Below are 26,477 nucleotides of genomic sequence, written 5' to 3'. Positions count from 1 at the left end.
GTCCTGCTCACAGACTGACTGCCAGAGACAGGACAGGTCCACATCAAGTATAACTCCAGACATCTCCACATTTATTCACGGATGGTTCATTCGCGCGCACGCACGCAGCTCGCAGTTAAAGGAAGAAAGACAAACTATAACAGAACTCAGAGCGCAGCCCTGCAGCCCTGCACAAGAACAAAAATAAACTAGAAGAGGAATCAGAGTGCACAGTCTGGCTGCATCCAAACTGTGCACTCTGATTCCTCTGACTGCCTGCAGGTTCTCTGCGTCCTCACCTCCTCTCTCCCCCTGCTGTACACATCTGAGACAGACATTCCTGCGTCGTCATGACGCCACATGAAGCAACTCGAAGCTGGCCCGGTGTAAAAGGGCCTTTAGACATATTTCGCACCCAGCTTGAAAGTGATCATCTGCTGACTGTTGTCGTGTTTATAGTGTGAATGGCCACCCATTTTCTAAGTGCCTAGCTAGCAGAGCTAGATGTTCGTGTGTGTCAGCTGGAATTTGGCCAACACCTGCCACGAGAGGGTTCACCGGGCCATCAGAGCGCACATTCTGTCTTTCAGCCGCTGGTGTGTGCAAATAGTTGTAGCAACAGGTGTACGAGGCATTGGAGGCAGCTATGATTTTACATGAATTGCATATGATTCCGGCTTCATGCGCACTTCATGTGCAATTTGTGCAATTCATACTATGTGTGAAGGGGCCCTTAACGGCGTCTGCAGGAGGCTTTGCGTGTATGTTTACATGAGCTTTAGACAAGAGCGAATGCTGTGCAAATCAAAGAATATTTGTAGATCACCCTCGGTGCATTCTCAGGTCTTAAAAAGACAAATTGAACCCATAGCAAGTTAGCTTTAAGTTAGCGGATGTTAGTGTTAGTGGGTGTTAGCGCACATGCTAACATCAGCTAAATGTCTTATAAATCACTGTTGAGGTGTTTTTAGGTTCAAAAAACAGCCTTTTCATTTTTTAAGTGTTTATTTCTTGCTAGGTTTTGCATAACATATGACAAAGAGGTTATATTTACACACAAACAAAAAGGACTATCCACCTAGCTAGCAGCCTGTGATGTCACCACGCTAACATCCGCTAAATGGGTTGTAAATCCTTCCAGAGGAGTTATCAGGTTACAAAAACAGCGTTTTTAGTTTTAGAAGTGTTTATTTCTTGCTAGGTTTTACATAATATATCAGAAACATGTATATAAATGCACAAAACGAAGCGATTTTGAAGAGACCAGCCACTGATGTCACGGTGCAGCTCTACTCTGATTGGCTGTCACCCACATCACTCAAACACAAAACGGATCAGATTGAAACAGAATGTGACTTTTTAACCTCTTAAAAATACCTCTTAATATACATCAAGGTTAACCATCTTTAAACTTGTCCAAGGTCTGTGTCCTAAGAATTTTTCCTGTTAATTTCAAGAGTCTCGCAGTAATAGTACTGGACTTAAGCTAAGCACAGACAGATGCACAGAGAGATGGACGGACGGATGGACGAAAAGCTTTCGCAATACCTGATGGCCATATTTGATGACCTCGGGTAAAAAGGGAAAAAAGCATGATGACTCAGCAATGGAATCTAATCACCACAAGTTTTACAAATGCTAAGAATTTATTGAAAGCCAAGAGTGCTATGCAACCTTGCTCATATTCAAACAGTGTTTGCATAAGAGAACAAACATGGGTTCAAGTGTGAACCTTTTTAAAGATATTTCAAAAGCAGTGGTGGGCACAGCTAACCAAAAACCTAGTTTCACTAACCATTAATCTGATAACTGAAAAATGATCTTTTATGATGCTAAACCGATAAACTGCTACAAAATTTATCTTTATTACAGATAGCCGATAACCAACTACTTTTAATGTAGCTCCTCTTCCCCACCGAGTCTTGGGGATTAAATGATACCGTCAGCCACAAAGAAATAAAATAACATAATGTTAAAATTAGTCCATTTTGTTTCTGTGCCGAGCAGACTGTAACGTCCAAAGTGAACCTGAACTATACTACCCACAATGCTCCCTGCGTTGACCGGCCGATCACGTTTTGCGCTTAATGATGACATAATCAGCAAGCGACAGGCAGACAGTCTGCTACAACCACACAACAGATGGACTAAAATGTTTGATTTTAGGATTTACAAACGTTTTTGACCGTTAAAATGTGCTCAGTTTACCAGCCAAAAAAAAATGTTATGGGACTGAAAGTTATCGGAACTAAATTTATCGGAAGATAATTGGTCCGATAATGGTTTTAAAACTTATCTGAAAAGCTAATCCGCTAGCAAAAACATTAGCTTCAATAATTATCTGTTATGGGATTAGCTGAACTGTGCCCACCCCTGTTCAAAAGTGAATTCACTTTAGTTACTTATACATAAAAGCTCATCTAAATATGATACAGAACATTGTTTTTGAGGAAAACTCACTCATTGTATCCTTAATGCGCATGCTTTGTGGAAATCACTGCATTTGTGTTTTGTAATTGTTTAATTAAACCTTTATAAGCTTCAGTGGAAACAAGGAAATTGCATGTCTAGAGATTAAGCTGTGATTAAAGTGTAGCATGTACTAGCATAAGGTTTTCTTTTTGAATGGCTTTCATGGTCTGACTAGTACAATATTTTTTTGGGTGGGCATGTGCTGTCCAATTGACTTCGACAGCATATTTTGTCTTGCTGTTTCACGCTATTCTTGGAGCAAAACTTTTCAGTGTGAATGCACAAATCAGTTGCAAAAATTGATTTAACTTGGCTTGAGAAATAAATTTGAAGTAAGTATATTTTCTCTGGAATGGGTCATATTACATAAGGATATTGGTGGACAAGTATGGGATGCTTCTTCTTGCCATGATCTAGGCTTATTGTGACTGATAATAACGGAGGTGGAGGCACTTACAGTGCATCTGGAAAGTATTCACAGTGCTTCACTTGTTTCACATTTTGTTATGTTACAGCCTTATTGCAAAATTAAATTTATTTTTAATCTCAAAATTATACTCGCAACACCCCATAATGACAACATAAAGTTTTTTTTGAAAATTTTGCCAATTTATTAAAAATAATAAAACTAAGAAATTTTACATTTTTAATTTCACACCCTTTCCTTAATACTTTGTTGATGCACATTTGGCAGCAAGTACAGCCTCAGGTCTTCTTGAATATGATGCCACAAGGTTGGTGCATCTATCTTTGGGCAGTTTGCCCATACCTCTTTGCAGCACCTCCCAAGCTCCATCAGGTTGGATGGGGAGCGTCGGTGCACAGCCATTTTCAGATCTCTCCAGAGATGTTCAATTGGATTCAGGTCTGGGCTCTGGCTGGGCCACTCAAGGACATTCACAGAGGTGTCCTGAAGCAACTCCTTTGATATCTTGGCTGTGTGTTTAGGGTCATTGTCCTGCTAAAAGATGATCTGTTATCCCAGTCTGAGGTCAAGTGCGCTCTGGAGCAGGTTTTCATCCAGGATGTCTCTGTACATTGCTGCATTCATCTTTCCCTCAATCCTCTCCCAGTTCCTGCCACTGAAAACCATCCCCACAGAATGATGCTGCCACCACCATGCTTCACTGTAGGGATGGTGTCTGGTTTTCTCTAAACATGACCCCGACATTCACACCAAAGAGTTCAATCCTCGTCAGATCCGGGGAATTTTGTTTCTAATGGTCTGGCAAACTCCAGATAGGCTGCCATGTGCCTTTTACTAAGGAGTGGCTTCCGTCTGGCCACTCTACCATACAGGCCTGATTGGTGCATTGCTGCAAAGATAATTGTCTTTCTGGAAGGTTCTCCTCTCTCCACAGAGTAATGCTGGAGCTCTGACAGTATGACCATCAGGTTCTTGTTTACCTCCCTGACTAAGGCCCTTCTCCGCAGATTGCTCAGTTTAGACAGGCGGCCAGCTCTAGGAAGAGTCCTGGTGGATCTTAACTTCTTTCATTTACGGATGATGGAGTTTCTGTACCCAGCCCCAGATTTGTGCCTCAAGACAATCCTGTCTCGGAGATCTAAAGACAATTTCTTTGACTTCATGCTTGGTTTGTGCTCTGACATACACTGTCAACTGTGGGACCTTATATGTAGACATGTGTGTCTTACCAAATCATGTCTAGTGAACTGAATTTACCCAAGGTGGACTCCAGTTAAGCTTTAGAAACATCTCAAGGATGATTAGTGGAACTAATTAAATAAATTTTGAGCTTCATAGCAAAGACTGTGAGTACTTATGTGCATGTGGTGGGCTTTTTTGTAATAAATGTGCAAAAATCTCAAAGGATTTCATATTGTCATTATGGGGTGTTGTGTGTAGAAGTTTGAGGAAAGAAATAAATTTCATACATTTTGGAATTAAGCACTGTGAATACTTTCTGGATACACAGTATATACTGTATATTTCATGCAGTCCAGCTCCTTGGAGCCACACAGAAAAATGATGCATAGTGTGGCAATAAAAAAGAAAGAAAGAAATCTTGACGTATTATGTGGTTGACATGGTGAATGTGTGGTAATGTTTGCAACAACTCCAAACCACGAAGTGATGATTTTTACTGCATGTAATGAAAAATGTTTGATGATGAGATATTTTTGTCAACCATCTATTTAGCCAAGGTCACATGGCCAAATAAACACTAGCAACAATGGAAATAAGCAAGTGTCTATTACATCCAGTGAAAGTGATGCTAAGTGAAGATGAAGTTCTGGCAATACCTTGTTAAGAGAGGCTGTCCAAAAGGGTGACTGATCCCTTGTAAGTCATCCAGTGAAAATATTCAGAAACTGATAAAGACCAGGCATGAGAAGGTACTTTAAAAATATCGCCGTGGTAAATATATAATTCAGTGTAATACAAGAATCATAATGCTGTTAAGACAGTTTGAGACACAATGCTGTTAAGACAGTTAAGACATGTTTAGCCGCATGTTCTCCTTGAATTGCTGGCTGTCTGAGTGGTGTCCAAAAAATGAGGTGGGCTTCATAGATAATTGGCAAAGCTTCTGGGGAAAACCTGGTCTTGTTAGGAGAGACGGCATCCATCCCACTTTGGATGGAGCAGCTCTCATTTCTAGAAATCTGGCCAATTTTCTTAAATCCTCCAAACCGTGACTATCCAGGGTTGGGACCAGGAAGCAGAGTTGTAGTCTTACACACCTCTCTGCAGCTTCTCTCCCCCTGCCATCCCCTCATTACCCCATCCCCGTAGAGATGGTGTCTGCTCCCACACCACCAATAACCAGCAAAAATCTATTTAAGCATAAAAATTCAAAAAGAAAAAATAATATAGCACCTTCAACTGCACCACAGACTAAAACAGTTAAATGTGGTCTATTAAACATTAGGTCTCTCTCTTCTAAGTCCCTGTTAGTAAATGATATAATAATTGATCAACATATTGATTTATTCTGCCTTACAGAAACCTGGTTACAGCAGGATGAATATGTTAGTTTAAATGAGTCAACACCCCCGAGTCACACTAACTGTCAGAATGCTCGTAGCACGGGCCGAGGCGGAGGATTAGCAGCAATCTTCCATTCCAGCTTATTAATTAATCAAAAACCCAGACAGAGCTTTAATTCATTTGAAAGCTTGACTCTTAGTCTTGTCCATCCAAATTGGAAGTCCCAAAAACCAGTTTTATTTGTTATTATCTATCGTCCACCTGGTCGTTACTGTGAGTTTCTCTGTGAATTTTCAGACCTTTTGTCTGACTTAGTGCTTAGCTCAGATAAGATAATTATAGTGGGCGATTTTAACATCCACACAGATGCTGAGAATGACAGCCTCAGCACTGCATTTAATCTATTATTAGACTCTATTGGCTTTGCTCAAAATGTACATGAGTCCACCCACCACTTTAATCATATCTTAGATCTTGTTCTGACTTATGGTATGGAAATAGAAGACTTAACAGTATTCCCTGAAAACTCCCTTCTGTCTGATCATTTCTTAATAACATTTACATTTACTCTGATGGACTACCCAGCAGTGGGGAATAGGTTTCATTACACTAGAAGTCTTTCAGAAAGCACTGTAACTAGGTTTAAGGATATGATTCCTTCTTTATGTTCTCTAATGCCATATAACAACACAGTGCACAGTAGCTACCTAAACTCTGTAAGTGAGATAGAGTATCTCGTCAATAGTTTTACATCCTCATTGAAGACAACTTTGGATGCTGTAGCTCCTCTGAAAAAGAGAGCTTTAAATCAGAAGTGCCTGACTCCGTGGTATAACTCAAACTCGTAGCTTAAAGCAGATAACCCGTAAGTTGGAGAGGAAATGGCGTCTCACTAATTTAGAAGATCTTCACTTAGCCTGGAAAAAGAGTCTGTTGCTCTATAAAAAAGCCCTCCGTAAAGCTAGGACATCTTTCTACTCATCACTAATTGAAGAAAATAAGAACAACCCCAGGTTTCTTTTCAGCACTGTAGCCAGGCTGACAAAGAGTCAGAGCTCTATTGAGCTGAGTATTCCATTAACTTTAACTAGTAATGACTTCATGACTTTCTTTGCTAACAAAAGTTTAACTATTAGAGAAAAAATTACTCATAACCATCCCAAAGACGTATCGTTATCTTTGGCTGCTTTCAGTGATGCCGGTATTTGGTTAGACTCTTTCTCTCCGATTGTTCTGTCTGAGTTATTTTCATTAGTTACTTCATCCAAACCATCAACATGTTTATTAGACCCCATTCCTACCAGGCTGCTCAAGGAAGCCCTACCATTATTTAATGCTTCGATCTTAAATATGATCAATCTCTTTGTTAGTTGGCTATGTACCACAGGCTTTTAAGGTGGCAGTAATTAAACCATTACTTAAAAAGCCATCACTTGACCCAGCTATCTTAGCTAATTGTAGGCCAATCTCCAACCTTCCTTTTCTCTCAAAAATTCTTGAAAGGGTAGTTGTAAAACAGCTAACTGATCATCTGCAGAGGAATGGTCTATTTGAAGAGTTTCAGTCAGGTTTTAGAATTCATCATAGTACAGAAACAGCATTAGTGAAGGTTACAAATGATCTTCTTATGGCCTCGGACAGTGGACTCATCTCTGTGCTTGTTCTGTTAGACTTCAGTGCTGCTTTTGATACTGTTGACCATAAAATTTTATTACAGAGATTAGAGCATGCCATAGGTATTAAAGGCACTGCGCTGCGGTGGTTTGAATCACATTTGTCTAATAGATTACAATTTGTTCATGTAAATGGGGAATCTTCTTCACAGACTAAAGTTAATTATGGAGTTCCACAAGGTTCTGTGCTAGGACCAATTTTATTCACTTTATACATGCTTCCCTTAGGCAGTATTATTAGACGGTATTGCTTAAATTTTCATTGTTACGCAGATGATACCCAGCTTTATCTATCCATGAAGCCAGAGGACACACACCAATTAGCTAAACTGCAGGATTGTCTTACAGACATAAAGACATGGATGACCTCTAATTTCCTGCTTTTAAACTCAGATAAAACTGAAGTTATTGTACTTGGCCCCACAAATCTTAGAAACATGGTGTCTAACCAGATCCTTACTCTGGATGGCATTACCCTGACCTCTAGTAATACTGTGAGAAATCTTGGAGTCATTTTTGATCAGGATATGTCATTCAAAGCGCATATTAAACAAATATGTAGGACTGCTTTTTTGCATTTACGCAATATCTGTTGTGTGGGCCGCCAGAAGAGGAGGTACTGCTGGCCCACCACCAGAGGGCGCCCTGCCTGAAGTGCGGGCTTCAGGCACGAGAGGGCGCTGCCGCCACGGACACAGCTGGGAGTGACAGCTGTTACTCATTACTTCCTGACAGCTGTCACTCATTCTTCATCACCTCACTCCATAAAACCCAGACGTCATCTCCACCTCATCGCCGAGATATCGTACTTCATTGAAGGTAATATCCTCAGCCGTTTTGTGTTACAATATATCTGTATATTGTGAGTGTTTGCAGGAGTACCGGTTTCTGTGGAAGCTGAGTGAGTACAGGACGGCACTCTTTTCCCCTGAGGAATCACTGCGGTACTCATCGCATATTGAGTGAGAGGTGGAGGTGGCATTCCCACCGTTGTTCTTACTGGGTGTACACACACCCACACTTGACTGTCTTTGTTCTCGCCAGCAGTACCAGATCCGACGGTCGGAGACGGTGATCACCTGGGAATTCGGGACTTGGCGGCTCCAGTATTCACCAGGTTCGGTGGTGGCAGAAATCGTGTGGTTCCGGCCCTTCTCAGGACAGACGTCTTCTATCCTTGAGCCTGCCCACACGTCACCTTTGTAATTTGACTGTAATCATATTCTGAGATTGTCTGTATATTCGTTGTGCACATTTCACAACATTAAATTGTTACTTTTTGGCTCATCTATTGACCGTTCATTTGCGCCCCCTGTTGTGGGTCCGTGTCACTACACTTTCACAACAGGATATCTCGGCCAGCGTCATGGACTCCGAGGGGCGTCACCCGTCTGTTGAACGACCAATGGGAGAGCAGGGAGTGCAGGCGTCTGCAGGAGGCATGATTGGTGAGCTGCAGCACATTCTCACCGCCTTTACGGCTCGGTTGGATCAAATGACTGAGCAAAACATTCTCCTGAACCGCAGGGTGGAGGCTCTTTCTGCGCAGATGGCGGCGAGCGCTCAGGGCGCTGCTGCAGCTCGTCATCCTGTCGACCCTGTGCAGGATATGAACGTTCCAGTGGTGGTTCAACAACCCCTCCCACCATCCCCTGAAGCATACATAAGCCCTCCTGAGCCGTACGGAGGTTGTGTGGAGACGTGCGCGGACTTTCTTATGCAGTGTTCGCTCGTCTTCGCACAACGTCCCGTCATGTACGCGTCAGATGCTAGTAAAATAGCTTATGTGATTGCTCTGCTTCGGGGTAAAGCATGCGTCTGGGCTACGGCACTCTGGGAACAGAACTCACGGTTGTTATCAGCATACACTGGGTTTGTGGGGGAGTTCAGAACAGTGTTTGATCACCCTAACAGAGGAGAGACCGCTTCAACTGTGCTGCTGTCAATGAGACAGGGACGCGAGAGCGCAGCCGCTTATGCAGTCAACTTCCGCATCGCGGCTGCGAGGTCCGGCTGGAATAACGTTGCGCTCCGCGCCGCCTTCATAAACAGACTGTCGTTGGTTCTGAAGGAGCAGCTGGTAGCTAAGGAGGAACCGCGGGATTTAGATGGGCTTATCGATCTCGTTATACGGTTAGACAATCGGTTGGAGGAACGCCGTCGGGAGCGAGGCGAAGGACGTGACCGGATACGCGCCGCCCCTCTCCCTTCCGGGTTCGAAAAGGGGCCGCCCTCCCCACGCTCCACAGCCGCAGCGCTCTGTGGGGCAACAGCTCCCCCTGCTGACGTTGTTAGGGAAACGCACAGGGCCAAAATGAGGAGGTTGATCCGTGGAGAGTGTTTTCTCTGCAGCTCAACTGAGCACACACAGAGAAACTGCCCCAAACGGCCGAAACGACAACACTTGCCCTTAGAGACTGGGCTAAGGGGGGGTCAAAACATTCAAGTGAGACACACACAGATTGCCACACGACTCCCAGTCACAATCCTGAACGGGGATTTAACCCTTCAAGCCCCAGCACTGGTGGACACGGGGTCAGAAGGGAATCTGCTAGACAGCAGATGGGCAAGGGAGGTAGGGCTCCCTCTGGTGGTGCTTCCTTCGCCATTGCAGGTGCGGGCACTAGATGGCACCCTCCTCCCTTTACTCACACACAAGACACAACCAGTAACTCTGGTGGTGTCTGGAAACCATCGGGAGGAGATTGAGTTTTTTGTAACTCCTTCTACCTCCCGCGTGATTTTGGGCATCCCATGGATGTTGAAGCACAATCCCCGGATTGGTTGGCCGTCTGGGGTGGTGGTTCAGTGGAGCGAAACCTGCCATCGGGTGTGTTTAGGATCCTCGGTTCCTCCCGGTTTACAGGCTAAGGAGGAGGTCAAAGTCCCTCCCAATCTGACGGCAGTGCCGGTTGAGTACCACGATCTTGCTGACGTCTTCAGCAAGGATCTGGCACTCACCCTTCCCCCGCACCGTCCGTACGATTGTGCCATTGATTTGGTTCCAGGCGCTGAGTTCCCGTCCAGCAGGCTGTACAACCTCTCACGACCTGAGCGCGAATCAATGGAGACCTACATCCGGGACTCATTAGCTGCCGGGCTGATCCGGAACTCCACCTCCCCGATGGGGGCAGGTTTCTTCTTTGTGGACAAGAAAGATGGCAGACTCCGTCCATGCATTGATTACAGGGGGCTGAATGAGATTACGGTTCGCAATCGATACCCGTTGCCATTGTTGGATTCCGTGTTCACCCCCCTGCATGGAGCCAAAATCTTTACTAAGCTGGATCTTAGAAATGCGTATCACCTGGTTCGGATCCGGAAGGGAGACGAATGGAAGACGGCATTTAACACCCCGTTAGGTCACTTTGAGTACCTGGTCATGCCGTTCGGCCTCACCAACGCCCCCGCGACGTTCCAAGCCTTGGTTAACGACGTCTTGCGGGACTTTCTGCACCGATTCGTCTTCGTATATCTGGACGATATTCTCATCTTTTCTCCGGATCCTGAGACCCATGTCCAGCATGTACGTCAGGTCCTGCAGCGGTTGTTAGAGAACCGACTGTTTGTGAAGGGCGAGAAGTGCGAGTTTCACCGCACGTCTTTGTCCTTCCTGGGGTTTATCATCTCCTCTAACTCCGTCGCCCCTGATCCGGCCAAGGTTGCGGCGGTGAGAGATTGGCCCCAACCAACAAGCCGTAGGAAGCTGCAACAGTTCCTCGGCTTGGCTAATTTCTATAGGAGGTTCATTAAGGGCTACAGTCAGGTAGTTAGCCCCCTGACAGCCCTGACCTCTCCAAAAGTCCCCTTCACCTGGTCGGATCGGTGCGAAGCCGCGTTCAAGGAGTTGAAACGATGGTTCTCTACTGCGCCAGTTTTGGTGCAGCCCGACCCTAGCCGCCAGTTCATGGTTGAAGTGGACGCCTCTGACTCAGGGATAGGAGCCGTGCTGTCCCAGAGCGGAGAGACCGATAAGGTTCTTCACCCGTGTGCCTACTTTTCACGCAGGTTGACCCCGGCTGAACGGAACTATGACGTCGGCAATCGAGAACTCCTTGCGATGAAAGAGGCTCTTGAGGAGTGGAGACACCTGTTGGAGGGAGCGTCTGTGCCGTTCACGGTTTTCACTGACCATCGGAACCTGGAGTATATCAGGACCGCCAAGCGGCTGAACCCCAGGCAAGCCCGCTGGTCACTGTTCTTCGGGTGTTTTGACTTCCGGATCACCTATCGCCCCGGGACCAAGAACCAGAGGTCGGATGCCTTGTCCCGGGTACACGAAGAGGAGGTCAAAACTGCACTGTCGGATCCACCGGAGCCCATCCTGCCGGAGTCCACTATCGTGGCCACCCTCACCTGGGACGTGGAGAAGACCGTCCAGGAGGCCCTGGCACGGAGCCCGGACCCAGGAACAGGTCCGAAGAACCATTTATATGTCCCACCAGAGGCCAGAGCTGCAGTCTTGGACTTCTGTCACGGTTCCAAGCTCTCCTGTCATCCAGGGGTGCGAAGGACCGTGGCAGTTGTCCGGCAGCGCTTCTGGTGGGTGTCTATGGAGGCCGACGTCCGGGAGTATATCCAGGCCTGCACCACCTGTGCCAGGGGCAAGGCAGACCATAAAAGGTCCCAAGGACTTCTCCAGCCATTACCGGTGCCTCATCGCCCCTGGTCCCACATCGGCCTGGATTTCGTCACGGGCCTCCCGCCGTCCCAGGGCATTACCACCATCTTCATGATAGTGGACCGATTCTCCAAGGCGGCCCACTTCGTGGCCCTCCCGAAGCTCCCAACAGCCCAGGAGACAGCAGACCTCCTGGTCCACCACGTCGTCCGTCTGCATGGGATACCCACCGACATCGTCTCTGACCGTGGTCCCCAGTTCTCCTCACACGTCTGGAGGAGCTTCTGCAGGGAACTGGGGGCCACCGTGAGCCTCTCGTCCGGGTACCATCCACAGACGAACGGACAGGCAGAGCGGGCCAACCAGGAACTGGAACAGACCCTTCGCTGCGTAACATCCGCGCACCCGACGGCCTGGAGTAACCATCTGGCCTGGATCGAGTATGCGCATAACAGCCAGGTGTCTTCTGCCACCGGCCTCTCCCCATTTGAGGTGTGTTTGGGGTACCAGCCCCCATTATTTCCCGTGGTGGAGGGAGAGGTCGGTGTGCCCTCGGTCCGGGCCCATCTTCGGAGGTGCCGTCGGGTGTGGCGCACCGCCCGTTCTGCCTTGTTGAAAGCCCGGACGAGGGCCAAGACCCATGCAGACCGCCGGCGGTCCCCGGCCCCTGCATACCAGCCCGGGCAGGAGGTGTGGTTGTCAACGAAGGACATCCCCCTGCAAGTACAGTCTCCAAAATTGATGGACAGGTTCATCGGCCCCTTCCGTATCCTCAAAGTCCTCAGCCCTGCCGCGGTGAAGCTCCAGCTCCCAGCTTCACTGCGGATCCACCCGGTCTTCCATGTTTCCAGGATCAAACCTCACCACACCTCACCCCTCTGTGCTCCCGGTTCGGCGCCGCCTCCTGCCCGCATCATTGACGGGGAGCCGGCTTGGACAGTGCGCCGGCTCCTGGACGTCCGTCGAATGGGCCGGGGGTTCCAATATCTGGTGGACTGGGAAGGGTATGGACCCGAAGAACGCTCCTGGGTGAAGAGGAGCTTCATCCTGGATCCGGCCCTCCTGGCCGACTTCTACCGCTGACACCCCGACAAACCTGGTCGGGTGCCAGGAGGCGCCCGTTGAGGGGGGGGTCCTGTTGTGTGGGCCGCCAGAAGAGGAGGTATTGCTGGCCCACCACCAGAGGGTGCCCTGCCTGAAGTGCGGGCTTCAGGCACGAGAGGACGCTGCCGCCACGGACACAGCCGGGAGTGACAGCTGTTACTCATTACTTCCTGACAGCTGTCACTCATTCTTCATCACCTCACTCCATAAAACCCAGACGTCATCTCCACCTCATCGCCGAGATATCGTACTTCATTGAAGGTAATATCCTCAGCCGTTTTGTGTTACAATATGTCTGTATATTGTGAGTGTTTGCAGGAGTACCGGTTCCTCTATCTGTGGAAGCTGAGTGAGTGCAGGACGGCACTCTTTTCCCCTGAGGAATCACTGCGGTACTCATCACATATTGAGTGAGAGGTGGAGGTGGCATTCCCACCGTTGTTGTTACTGGGTGTACACACACCCACACTTGACTGTCTTTGTTCTCGCCAGCAGTACCAGATCCGACAGTCGGAGACGGTGATCACCTGGGAATTCGGGACTTGGCGGTTCCAGTATTCACCAGGTTCGGTGGTGGCAGAAATCGTGTGGTTCCGGCCCTTCTCAGGACAGACGTCTTCTATCCTCGAGCCTGCCCACACGTCACCTTTGTAATTTGACTGTAATCATATTCTGAGATTGTCTGTATATTCGTTGTGCACATTTCACAACATTAAATTGTTACTTTTTGGCTCATCTATTGACCGTTCATTTGCGCCCCCTGTTGTGGGTCCGTGTCACTACACTTTCACAACAATATCTCTAAAATTAGAAAGGTCTTGTCTCAGAGTGATGCTGAAAAACTAATTCATGCATTTATTTCCTCTAGGCTGGACTATTGTAATTCATTATTATCAGGTTGTCCTAAAAGTTCCCTAAAAAGCCTTCAGTTAATTCAAAATGCTGCAGCTAGAGTACTAACGGGGACTAGAAGGAGAGAGCATATCTCACCCATATTGGCCTCTCTTCATTGGCTTCCTGTTAATTCTAGAATAGAATTTAAAATTCTCCTTCTTACTTATAAGGTTTTGAATAATCAGGTCCCATCTTATCTTAGGGACCTCGTAGTACCATATCACCCCAATAGAGTGCTTCGCTCTCAGACTGCAGGCTTACTTGTAGTTCCTAGGGTTTGTAAGAGTAGAATGGGAGGCAGAGCCTTCAGCTTTCAGGCTCCTCTCCTGTGGAACCAGCTCCCAATTCAGATCAGGGAGACAGACACCCTCTCTACTTTTAAGATTAGGCTTAAAACTTTCCTTTTTGCTAAAGCTTATAGTTAGGGCTGGATCAGGTGACCCTGAACCATTCCTTAGTTATGCTGCTATAGACGTAGACTGCTGGGGGGTTCCCATGATGCACTGTTTCTTTCTGTTTTTGCTCTGTATGCACCACTCTGCATTTAATCATTAGTGATACCAGTCCCAGCAGAAGACTGCCCCTTGCTGAGCCTGGTTCTGCTGGAGGTTTCTTCCTGTTAAAAGGGAGTTTTTCCTTCTCACTGTAGCCAAGTGCTTGCTCACAGGGGGTCGTTTTGCCCGTTTGGTTTTACATAATTATTGTATGGCCTTGCCTTACAATATAAGGCGCCTTGGGGCAACTGTTTGTTGTGATTTGGCGCTATATAAAAAAAATTGATTGATTGATTGAGTGATTGACAGTTTGACGATTTTTATGTTCTTTTTGGAGTTTGCTTGTGACACACACCAATAAACCTAAATGTAAATATCAGTATCAGGTCATTTATATGTGTATCCTGTGATACAACACAAGATTGTGGGGTAACTTTAGGAAAGACAAATATGTAAAAGATTGATGACAATGGGAATACAGGGGAAAAGAAAAAGGAGGAAGGGGAGGAGTTGCAAGATGGGCTGTGTGGACGAGGTCCATTAGGCAAATCAGCCTTGCGCTGAAGTCAGAAAAGACAACTGGTACACAGTAAAATTTACAGAGTAAAATATAACATTTGGTTCCGTCCAAATAAAGTTAAATACACTCTGTTATTGAGTGAAATCAGCTCTACAGTCGTATCAAATCACGTTTTTCAGCTTCAATAAATCATTCACACTATGATAGAGTTCATTTTACCCTATGATAGAACTGATTTAGCACTGTGATAGAGTATATTTAACTCTATTTGGACTAGGACCAAAAGTTATTTTGGCAGAGTATATTTTACTCTGCAAAATTTACTGTGTAAGAAACAAGAGAGATGAAAGTAGGGTTCTCCGCATGATTTTTTTTTTCTCAGCGTAACTGGATGGAAAAATCACCTTAAAAAGCCAGGGGTTCAGGGGCTTCACCCCCCCCCCCCCCCCCCCGAGCATTTGCATTATACCAAAACCTTAAGTCCAGATGGAAGAAGAAGAGAACATCTCCATGCTTCAAAATGTGAGGAAAGTGTCTCCAAAAACTCCACCAATTTGAGGTCGAAGCTGCAGAGGAGACCTTCATCTGGTTAAAGTCCTGAGAGTCCAGTTCACTTCCTGTCTTTTATAAGCGTTGCTGTTACACTTATAAATATTACAAAGGCTCTTTAAACACCAATTATTTTATTATTTGAAAAAGCTGTTTTATTTTATATTTTAACATTAACCCTTTACCTACTGAGGCTATAAATGGAAGATTGGTTATAATTTTTTATTATAGCAATAAAATTAAGAAATAATGTTCTATGTTTGTGTGCTTTGGTACCCTTTTCCAAGAGTACCTGAATTTCAATTATATTACACCTGATTAACTATTTATACACATTATTTGCAAGTTTTAGCATTTAAAATGAGAAAAAAAACACAAAAATGAACTTGATTTCTTTTTCAGTTTTTTTTTAGTGAAAATGATTGTTATGTAAAGGAAGTTTGGATTTCACATTTTTAACAGGAAGGTGTAAGTGTTTACAATCAAAATAATTAATTTTGTGTGTCTAGAACTCAGAAACAGTGCAGAAACAGTGCAAAAGTAAATATTTTACAAGGCGAAAATATGCAAAAAGTAACCAATTTTAAAGCGCAGAACCAAACAATATGAATAACAACAAAGTGCAAAACTATATATAAATATATCAATTATTATCTGTATTATTAAAATGTGCAATAAATCACTCATTTGATCACTCATTTTGTGCAAAATTATAGAATATGAATAAAACAGTAAAGTGTCAAACTATACGAGTATACACAAATATATAACCAAGACAGAGGCCAATTTTACACATCCAGCAGGTTGACCTCTTGCAAACCTTGCAAGAACGCCGCCCCTTTGTGGATCGCTGGCAAGTTGGGTTTCCACTGCTGTTGCAAAGCCATCACACCCACACAAACACGCACACACACCTTCACAAATGACACTAACACCCTGCCTTTTCCTCAAACATTACTACATTTATGTTTGCTGTCTGTCTCTGTACTTTTCTGTCACTTTTGCGCTCTTTTTCATACTTTTCCCTCATTTCAAAAGTCACCGAACGCACTTTACCGTAATATATGCAACATATAGCATACTGTTGGAAAGCACGGGTTCTTGGCTTGCTGTCAGTGTTGAAATTTTTCAGATTGAGGGCTTACATGAGAACTTACGGTAATGAGAATCAGCGGCGCACTAGTATGAAACTTCCGTGTTTTTCGTCTGCGTTATGACGTCACAGGCTTACGTTTACCATAATACACCATATATCATTGGAAAGCCCTTGGTGTTAGCTTAACAATGCACTTTGAATCATTCGGATTGGACAAACTATGGCGGAGTTACGGTAAAAAAATACGCATATGGAAAATATGGCGTGGGCACCATCGCTGTAGATAAAGGGTTAAATGAATGAATCACTAAACATATCCATGAAGTCAGAGTTCAGTCAAAAAGACACTTGCACAGGTAGAAGCCCTGCCCCTATTGTGCAAAATTTCAAAGCATTCACAATCACAAGCACAGTCAAATTCATATTTTAGTAATTACTCTGTCCTGATTACAACATTAAAAGCAATCACATAGACAGTGAGGATGTAATTAAATGTTGAAATGACTAAATTTAAAAAAAATGATTTCATCATGAGGATTATGTGACATTGAGAAATCCTAATTAACAGACACACTGCAGTCACTGTTACACCATCTCCTATTGTGTTTATAATAAATATTTACATTTATTTACGGTGTCTTTTTTCCTGGTTGAAATGCAGATATGAATGAATGAATCTACCAGACTTAAAAATATACACTGTTATGTGGGCTGCTGAAGATGAGGTACTGCTGGCCCACCACCACCAGAGGGCGCCCTGCTTGGAGTGCGGGCTCCAAGCACGAGAGGGCGCCAGACCCAGAAGAAGTGACAGCTGTCATTCATCCTCTGCACCAGCTGTCACTCGTTCATCATCATCATCATCACCATAAAGGCCGGACTGCAACTCCACCTCCTCGCCAAGAAATCGACTACCGAAGAGGTAATTTTCTCTGCTGACTCATACGTTGAGTAATAATCTGAACTTCTGTTGCAGCCGTTTTCCTGGTGCTTTCCTTATCTGTGGGATTGGCGTTTGGTGTGACAGCGACGGCTTCGCCTCACACCCCTAACCAGATAAGTGGATTAAACAGGAGCTGCACGAGTGTGTGATTGGAGGTGGAGGTGCTCCCTCCTAACTGTGTGCAGACTGTGGATTGCTGAGTGTGCGGACTCACGCTCATTCATCTTGTCTTTGCTTTCTGCCAGCAGTACCAGGGTCGACAGCCGAAGACAGAGGCCACCTGGGGACTCGGGACGTGTCGGCTCCGGTGTTCTTCAGACCGTTGGTGGTGGAAGCCGTGTGGGACACGGCTTCTCTCTCGTCGGGGGTCTTCTATCTTCGAGCCTGCCCACACGTCACCTGGTGTTAATTGACTTTGCAAATTTTGTGTATTTAGTTGTGTATTGTCACAACATTAAATTGTTACTTTTTGGCTTATTCATTGTCCGTTCATTTGCGCCCCCTGTTGTGGGTCCGTGCTACGACACCTTCCCAACATACACATTACTTTTCATGCTATTTTTTCTAAAAATAAATACACAAGGTTCCTTATAATGTTAATCAAAAAATCATCTCATCTGAAACAGCAACAGATAAGCTATGGTTTTAATTTACAGACAAACATTAAAGATGTCTAAAGAATCTTTTTTTTACTTAAAACTATTTTAATTACAAGTTATTTAATGTAAGAAACTTTTTTTAAAAAGTTCAAAATGTACAGTAATCAGAAATTAATCTTGAAGTAAAAAAAAAAAATTGTCTGGCAAGAAAGGAGAATTGTCAAGCACACTTAACCACTTGGCCACCACTGCTGCCCCTATATAGGACTTCTGTATATCATACATTTATTTTACTCATTCAGTATTTCAACAAATTTACCGAAATTGCTGGCATGCCGACTGATGGAACTTCAGTTAGTGTTTTACCTTTCAGTTGTAGTAAGACACCAAAGCAGGCTGAGGTTGAGCCAGAGAGACGTTTGTCTGGCAGCGGTGCTGAGCTACAGTCATTTAGATGTTTCCCAACACATTGTTTCACTCTGCTAGTTTTTCCTATTTGCTGGTTTGGCTGCAAACACAGATTACTGACCAGACTTGAGAGATTTACATTGGCGTCATAGTACGTAATTCAAATCAATCACAGTGAAGGTAATTTAACATTCATTCAAATGTCTTTTTGAAGTGATTGAAAAGTGCTTGTTTCATAATGGACGTGGCGGTTTCCTTGAGCAGCGTTCTTGTGGTCACTTTTGTCAGGTTTCTTTTGGCACTGCCTCGAAGCAGCTGGCAGCAGTTGAGAGGTTTTGACACTTAGGAGTTAATGAAAGTTGTGTTAAATGAACTGACTTTGAACTGAACTGAGCTTTTATGTTTGTCTGCTTATTCTCTGCATAAGGTCTTTTAGCCTGACACCTATGCCATCATGGATGTTTCACTCTGCCATCTTCACTGCATCATTAAAGAATTACTTTTGGTCCTCTTGGTTTTCTATGAGTGGACTTCTGGTTGTATCTTTGCCATATGTGTCATATTCAGTGCCACAAATTTCCTATGCCACCTTTTTTTGCTGGTTGATATCAGTTGACAGCTGCAGCTGAGATAGGAATTGGACCAGTATGTTGACCAGGGTTCCATTCCTGGTCCCTGTCTCTGTCGGACAAGACACTGAATCTGCACTGTCCCCTTACCCTTAGCTGTAAATGGGTACTGGCCTTGGCTGGGGAAGTAAGCCTGCCCGGGGTAAAAAGCTTTGCATTTTGTATCAGCAGTTATACATCTTCATGATGAAGTGGTATAGAGGAGAATTTTCTTAAAAAGAAGACCTGAAAATTTAGCTACAAATTGCCAGAAGGTACATTGAGATGCAAGCCTAGATTTGATCTGTTTTGGTGAATGAATATCTTTCTCCACTCTAATCCACTATGAAGCTAAGAGTGGTGATATAAAAATAAAAAATTTGCACTGTGCACAATTTCTCCAATCACAGCTACATAAGCCTGTAACTTCTTTTGCGTTGTCTGGGTGTCTTGGTGGCTTTCCTCACTCTTCTCCTTCTTGCACAGTCACTCAGTTTTTGAGAACTGTCTACTCCATGCAGATTTACTATAAAGTGCCATACTGTTTGTATTTCTTCATAATTGACGTAAATAAATTTATTTCATTATTTTGTAATTGGTGTCTGTAGCATGGCCCAAGCAGAGGGTCACCCCTTTGAGTCTGGTCTGCTTGAGATTTCGTCCTCAGAGGGAGTTTTTCCTTACCACTGTTGCTCTGAGGGTTAGTAAGGTTAGACCGTACTTGTGTGAAGCACCTTGAGGCAGTCTTGTGATTTGGCGCTATATAAATGAAAATAAATTGAAATTGAAATTGAATTAAAGTCCAAGACATATTCAGTGGCAGCTTTACCATCAGAGAGCCTCGTCCACAAACTACCACAAAAGTCTCCAAGGTGTCACTGATGTTAAAGGGGGCAATACATGGTATTAAGAACAGGGATATGTAAACCTTTGAGCACACCTATGTGTGTGCATGTGTGTGTGTGTATATATATATATATATATATATATATATATATATATATATATATATATATATATATATATATATATATATATATATATATATATATATATATATATATATATATATATATATATATGAAAGTGATTCCCATAGCTCACCTACAACCTGTCCCTGTCCAAATCTTAGAGGATAGGTCAAAACTGTAATAATCTGTCCTGTGGTCTACCACATTTTAGATTGGATCAGATTCTTTTGAAATTTGCACATCAGATTCTTACATATTTTCTGTCAGTCTGAGACCTGCATTTCCAGGCTCATGGTGCTTTATATCTCACATGTTTTCATAAACTATATTTGAAAATGTCATGTGAACAACCATTTGAAAACATCAGATCACACCAGTCAGTTTTCCGTAAACACTTCTGTGCGGAAAAGCCTATTAATTCAGCTATTCATTGACATCCATGTGAAGACGCCATTATTTCTGAAGTCAAAGACCCATGAATAAAAACCTCTAAACTTGAAATCTGAATGTAGATTAAGTGGGTAAAGACATAGAACAAAATATCCAGGATCTTCACAATCAGCATGAGTAGCATCATGGAGATTAAATAAGAAAAGCAAAAAGACCACAGCAATGATACAATAAAAAAGAACTTTCAAGGGTTTGCACTTCAACCCTTAAAGCAGACTAAAGAGTTCACTTCGGGTTTTCTCATGGCAATGATGAAGATGCTCACACAAGACCATTTGTACTTGAAAAGAGCAGAAACCCTGAGAACCACTTCATTCATTTTACATAAGCAGCATAAATAGTAGCTAATTAGTCTCAACAACTTGTATTTAAAACCCTTAAAGAGCTTATTCTGTCTCTCTCCATCTCATTCTGATGAGGATATCATTAAAGCTGACCCCAGTCTGTTTGACCTTGAGAGATCCTGCCATAGCAACAGCGTCCTAAGAACACACACTTTGAGCTCACAGTAAGTGCCATTGGGTTGAAAACTTTAGCTGTACACAACCTGACGTAGTTTTGGCCACTGGTTATGGCCTGTTTGTTGGAGACGTCCCACTTTTTCTCTGGGAAGTAGATGTAGAGGATACGTAAGACCCAAGACAAAATGGATGATTTAAAAAAAAAAATACAATAACAACGAATATCAGGCACTGGAGCCCATTATCCCTGCTGATCAAAATTATGTTTCAGCCAAATTCAGAGCAACAATGCACCGTGACACCAATGGAAACATAGTCTCATCCATACCTTCCCAACTTTTTATGATTTTGGATTGTAGCATGCCGCTTTGTAATAATGACATTCAGATGTTTTGGATTTGAGGATACCAAGCGATGAAAAAATTCTAGTGTCATTTTATCCCATTCTTCCTGCAAACATGTCTTAAGGTGTGCAACAATATGTATTTGCAATTGTATTTTTTTTTCCATTTCAAAATTCTCCATACATTCTGTATCGGGGATGGGTCAGGACTGCAATAAGGCCTGACCCATGGGCCTTATTGCAGAATAAGCTGGGTCTGTGCCCTCTTCTCCTGCAGCCATGCCACTGTAATGTGTGCAGAATGTGATTTTACATTGTCTTTTTCAGAAAAGATGCCATCTTGAAGGCAGCACTTGTCGCTCTGAAATATAAGTGAACCTTTTTGCAATAATGCTGCCAAGGGTACTGACATAAACACATACCAGCTTTAAAGTAACTTAAGCTGTGTTGTAAATATTAGTAGAAATTAAATTGATTAGTATTGTGTAGAGAATGGTGAATAGTTCTGTGGTAGATGAATGTTTGTGATATGCTCTGACTTTGTCTGTGAAAGTGATTTATTGTGGCAGAGGAATTTTAGAATATTGTGTAATTTCATTGTTAATTTATTTGATGTACCCAGGGACTGCAGATGGAAATTAGCTATTTGGCTATAATCTGGTGCAACTCATCTCTGTCTCATTGAGCTTAATGATGCTGTACATTGTCCCTTAAATAATCAAATAAACTAAACTAAACTAAATGACAGACACTGGTTTTTTGGCCTGTTGCTGATAACAGTCTGGACGGTCCTTTTCATCTTTGGTCCAGAAAACAAAGCATCCATTTCTTCCAAAAACAACCTTGAATGCTGATTGAATTGATCACAATACATATTTCCTCTGAGTGATGATCCAACCCAGGTGCATTCAACCCTAAATACACAACGGCACTTCTGAATAAGGTTTAACGTAAGGCTTCGTTTTTACAGAGTAAATATTTTAGTGGCAGTTGTGAATGTGACTCTGTTTTGTCGTGCTTGACAATGGTTTCCCAAAGTAATCCCCTGCCCATATGGTTATATCAGCTGTTGATGAATGGGAATTCTTGATGTAGTGCAGTCTGAGGGATCAGAGTTCGTGGGTGTTCAGCTTCGGCTCATGCCTCTACCCTTTAGGCAATAAAATTCCTTCAGATTCCTTGAATCTTTTAATGATATAATTCACTGTAGAGGGGGAAATATGTAAATACCTTCCAATCTTTCTTTGAGGAACATTATTTTTAAACATTTCTATAATTTTCTCATGCATTTGTTGACAAACTGGAGATACTCTACTCATCTTTCTTCCTCAAAGACTCCTTTCATAAATACTGCTTTTAGACCAAATTACAATCACATGTTGTCATCACCTGTTTGAAAGTACATATAATCAATAACCTCATTACTAGCTCTAAACTGCCCTCATACCAACATTTTTTTTTTTTTTGTTTGTACTTTCCATACATCCCAGCTTTGTCTGAGTTAGGGTTGTACAAAACCTGGAATAGTCCGTGCTAACTCAATCCCTTACTTATTTAAATTACTTTGTGGCATAAGTGACACTACAAATGTGAATGAAGAGATTCGAGTTTACCTGCCATTAATTCTGTATAATTTTTTGTGCCTAATACTAACTTACCAAATTTTGTTGCCTGACATAAATGCTGTTGACAGATTTTTTTTGCAAAGGAATGCATAATAGAAGAGAATTTGTAATCACAGTGTTTGCGCTGTGAGATCTTGTTTTTCTTGGTTGACCCATTTGATTTCTGTTGCTCTGTAAATCAGAAGTTTGATACTTTTATGGGACATTCCAAATTAATGTATTGGCCATGCTCAGTGTTTTTTTTTTGTTTTTTTTTTTTTGCCATGCCTCTGATTGATTTTCTCTCATTTCTTAGCTTCAAAATGTCTTGTTTTTCTCCAATAGACATCTCTCTGATCTTCATGTTTTTCAAGAGAGCTCCTAAGGTACAAAACTGGTAAGAGGAGGAAGGAGGACTTTTAAGGAGTGTCTTAAACAGACAAAACAGCTGAAAGACAGAGAGGAAGGAGAGATATTCTCTGTATGTTGAATGACAGTGATTCAGTAACACATTAATAATAATAATAATGTTTATGGTTGACCTGATCAGGAATGAGCTTACTTTTCTCACCCAGCGTATTAATGTAATAATGCTTGAGATGAAGGTCATCACAACATTGTGATTCCTGGGTACAGGAAAGATGTCAATTGCATGTAAATTCTATAACATTCATATAGTTATTAACATCAAAGTAGGCGATGTCAGCAGCCACAGCTTACAACACTCACCTGTTTGAAGAGAATTTTTCTTGTGTGCTGCAATCTCTGCTCTTGCTGTGGACTGCAGTATGTACCAGCACTTCTCACACTCGTCGCTTGTGTGCAATTACCAGCATGGAGAATAAACATAACAATAAGCTAATCAATATAATAATCGGCACATAAATGAGGTACATTCAAACATTTTGAAGCTGTGTAATAATTAATTTAATTTTGCGAAGTTTCATCATAATGACAAAAATATTTTCATGGTTACACATTTTTTAATACAGTTCGGTTGTATGATCGGTTGATTTTACTGCCCATTCATAACTAGAAGTGCAAAGCACATTTGTTTTTTAACTCTTTCCCTTTTTGTGACAACCAATCACAGCTGTTAGAAGACTGCGTCATACCTAGCAATGGGGTCAACCCCACCTCCTCCAAAAGATAAAAGTTTCTGTCCCCTCCTTACTCAGAGTTGCTCTCGGACACTTCCTGGATCAGTCTTAGCCTAAAGATTCCTTAGGCTAAGTTGGGAGCTTTCTGAGAGGACTCTGAGATGCTCTTTGTCTTGCTCTAAGACAATTGCAAACCCAGACACTCCAATTCCCCACTCATCTTTTCAAGTGAGAGTGTGAACAGAAACATCCATTCTTTTTGCATACTCCAATTATGGGTCGGGGGCTGGAGCCCATCTCAGCATTCCTTGGGTGAGAGGCAGGGCACACCTTGGACAGGATGCCAGTCTACTACAGGGCCACGTGTAGACGAAAAAACGCAATCACACTCGCATGCACACCTACGGTCACTTTAGAGTCACAGGTTCATCTAACCTGCAGGTCTTTGCAAGTGGGAGGAAGCAGTAGTAGTCTCAAATATTTGACTTGCTCCAATAAATGGTACACACTTTATACATTTATAAATACCAGCTCTGGATAAGCGGCAGAAAATGAATGAATGAATGAGTTAATGTGTGGGAAAAGGTGTACCCATGGTTGCTGTGTATATGAAATGTTTTTGACTAAGGTCCTGCTGTCTTCGTTGGTAAAATGTGAGGCTGAAAGCAAGAGTTCAAGAAGCAGTTAACATTTGACCAATCAATCTAAAAGGACACGCCTGGTCAAAGGAAACAGCTTTCAGTGAGACTGTATGTTGCAGTAGATTTGATCCCCTGCAAATTGGGCAATCTCATCCAAAAGGAGCAATGTTCAGTGTTGTTTAACAAGCCTATCTACGGGTCAATCAACAGATACGTAGATAACGTCATTGTTTTGTCGTGGCCTACAGAGAGGTAGTCTTGTGACCGACAAAATCATAGGATCAGTCTTGTAACCAGCCAGACATATCACTAAAAACAAGGTACTTAAGCCCCAAGCAGTTGTGTACCTAAAAACATTTTCCTTACCTTGAAAAACTAGAGATTTTACATGGCAGTACCCTGAAGTCAGTGTGTGTGTGTGTGTGTGTGTGTGTGTATAACTCTAAAGTGTTTTGAGTATTTGCCTACTTAGATAGAAAAACACATGGAAGTGAAGTCCATTTACGATTTTATTGCTGCTACAGGATACAGCTAAACATGCAATACTGCTGTTTTTGTGAACACCTTGATTCAGAAATTGTCCGCCCGTTGCACTTACATTTCCTTGTCTGTCTTTCTGCAGTTGTTTGAGATCACAGTGCCAATCACCCAGGGCACCAAGCCAGTTACTATCAGTGTGGCCAACCACACCCAATGCAGCTGTCTGTCCAAGCTGGACGTCTACAAACAAGTCCACAGCATCATCAGGAGGGCAGCACCTGAGTAAGTACTGAGAATCAGCATGTGGCTTTACATGTAAGCAGTGACCTGTGCATGAGCAGAGTTCCTGTGCAGCGTTTCTCAGCCGAGTGTGGAATCCATCTTCAGAAAGGATGAAAATGATTAAAAATGCACCACAAAGAGAAATCAGGAACAGTTTAACTAGAGAAAACAAATGCCAAGATTATGTGATCTTAGCACGGCAACCAGAGCATTTTATCAAAGGGAGCGCTCAGCTACTTATCTGAAGTTGACCCAAGAGGTCAACCTTCTGGGTCAGCCTTTGATTGAACTTTATTTACCTATAACCTGCTGCCTCGTAGGCTCCAGTCAGATGAAGTCTTCTAAACTTTTCTTTCTCCATTTTTAACTGAAGTAGAAGAATATATCCAATACTATCACAATCTCTGGATAAATACGCTGTAGCCTAGCTGAAATTCCCCATAATAAAAATATTTAAAATAGTAAGTCACTTTGGCTTCTCCTTCCATAAAATAAACTACAAAATAAACTATATGCACTCTCCCAAATAATAGAAAACTATTTTAGGAAAGTTTCTGATGTCATAGCATTCATGAAAAATGAGTTGATAAATAAAATATACTTTATTATGATCACAGCCCAAGAAGTTGGCTATAGTGTGGTGAATCATTCATTTCTCCTTCGAGCAATTTTGAAAAAACTGAGAAACATGTTTCAGTTTTCTTCTAAATGACATATATTTCATCCAGTTGCAGTTCATTATTGGTGAATACTGTCATTGTGTTGCATCGTTGTTTCCTTATTTTAGTAAAGTTACTGTCTTTATATAATATGTTGTATAATTGGCTTGGCACAAGCTTGGCTTTCGGTCCGCTTACACTGCTCCTAATATTAGAATGAGCGGAGTGCCTCCATCAATGAGATTTATATTTTGCTTTTAAAAAACATACTTAGAGTTACATTTTTACAATCTTACTGCACATTTTCAGGTAATTTTACATGTTGCCTGAAAAACAACAATCTTGGTTTTGAGTTTTTCAGACTAGCTAGCTAACTAACTCACAAATAACAGACACACAGATTTGGGCTTTAGAGAATTATGACTCATATAGACCTTTGGAATACGAGGTCTGTCAATAAAGTAACGGTCCTTTTTATTTTTTTCAAAAACTATATGGATTTGAATCACGTGCGATTACATCAGCCAACCTTGAACCCTTGTGCGCATGCGTGAGTTTTTCCACGCCTGTCGG

The 26,477-nt window shown here is 42.8% G+C and overlaps 1 protein-coding gene across 1 annotated transcript in view; it reads left to right on the top strand.

Annotated features, from left to right (window-relative positions):
* Window positions 1-26,477, top strand: part of vegfc (vascular endothelial growth factor c) — a 95,457-nt gene that overhangs the window by 53,262 nt on the left and 15,718 nt on the right. The window contains exon 4 of the mRNA XM_034188859.1: window positions 25,106-25,245. Coding sequence (XP_034044750.1) covers window positions 25,106-25,245 — 140 coding nt within the window. The remainder of the gene's footprint in view (window positions 1-25,105; window positions 25,246-26,477) is intronic.

Source organism: Thalassophryne amazonica, chromosome 15 (assembly GCF_902500255.1).
Source record: "Thalassophryne amazonica chromosome 15, fThaAma1.1, whole genome shotgun sequence".
Lineage (NCBI taxonomy): Eukaryota > Metazoa > Chordata > Actinopteri > Batrachoidiformes > Batrachoididae > Thalassophryne > Thalassophryne amazonica.
Note: the sequence above shows the minus strand (reverse complement) of the source record. Positions and strands in the feature narration are given on the sequence as shown.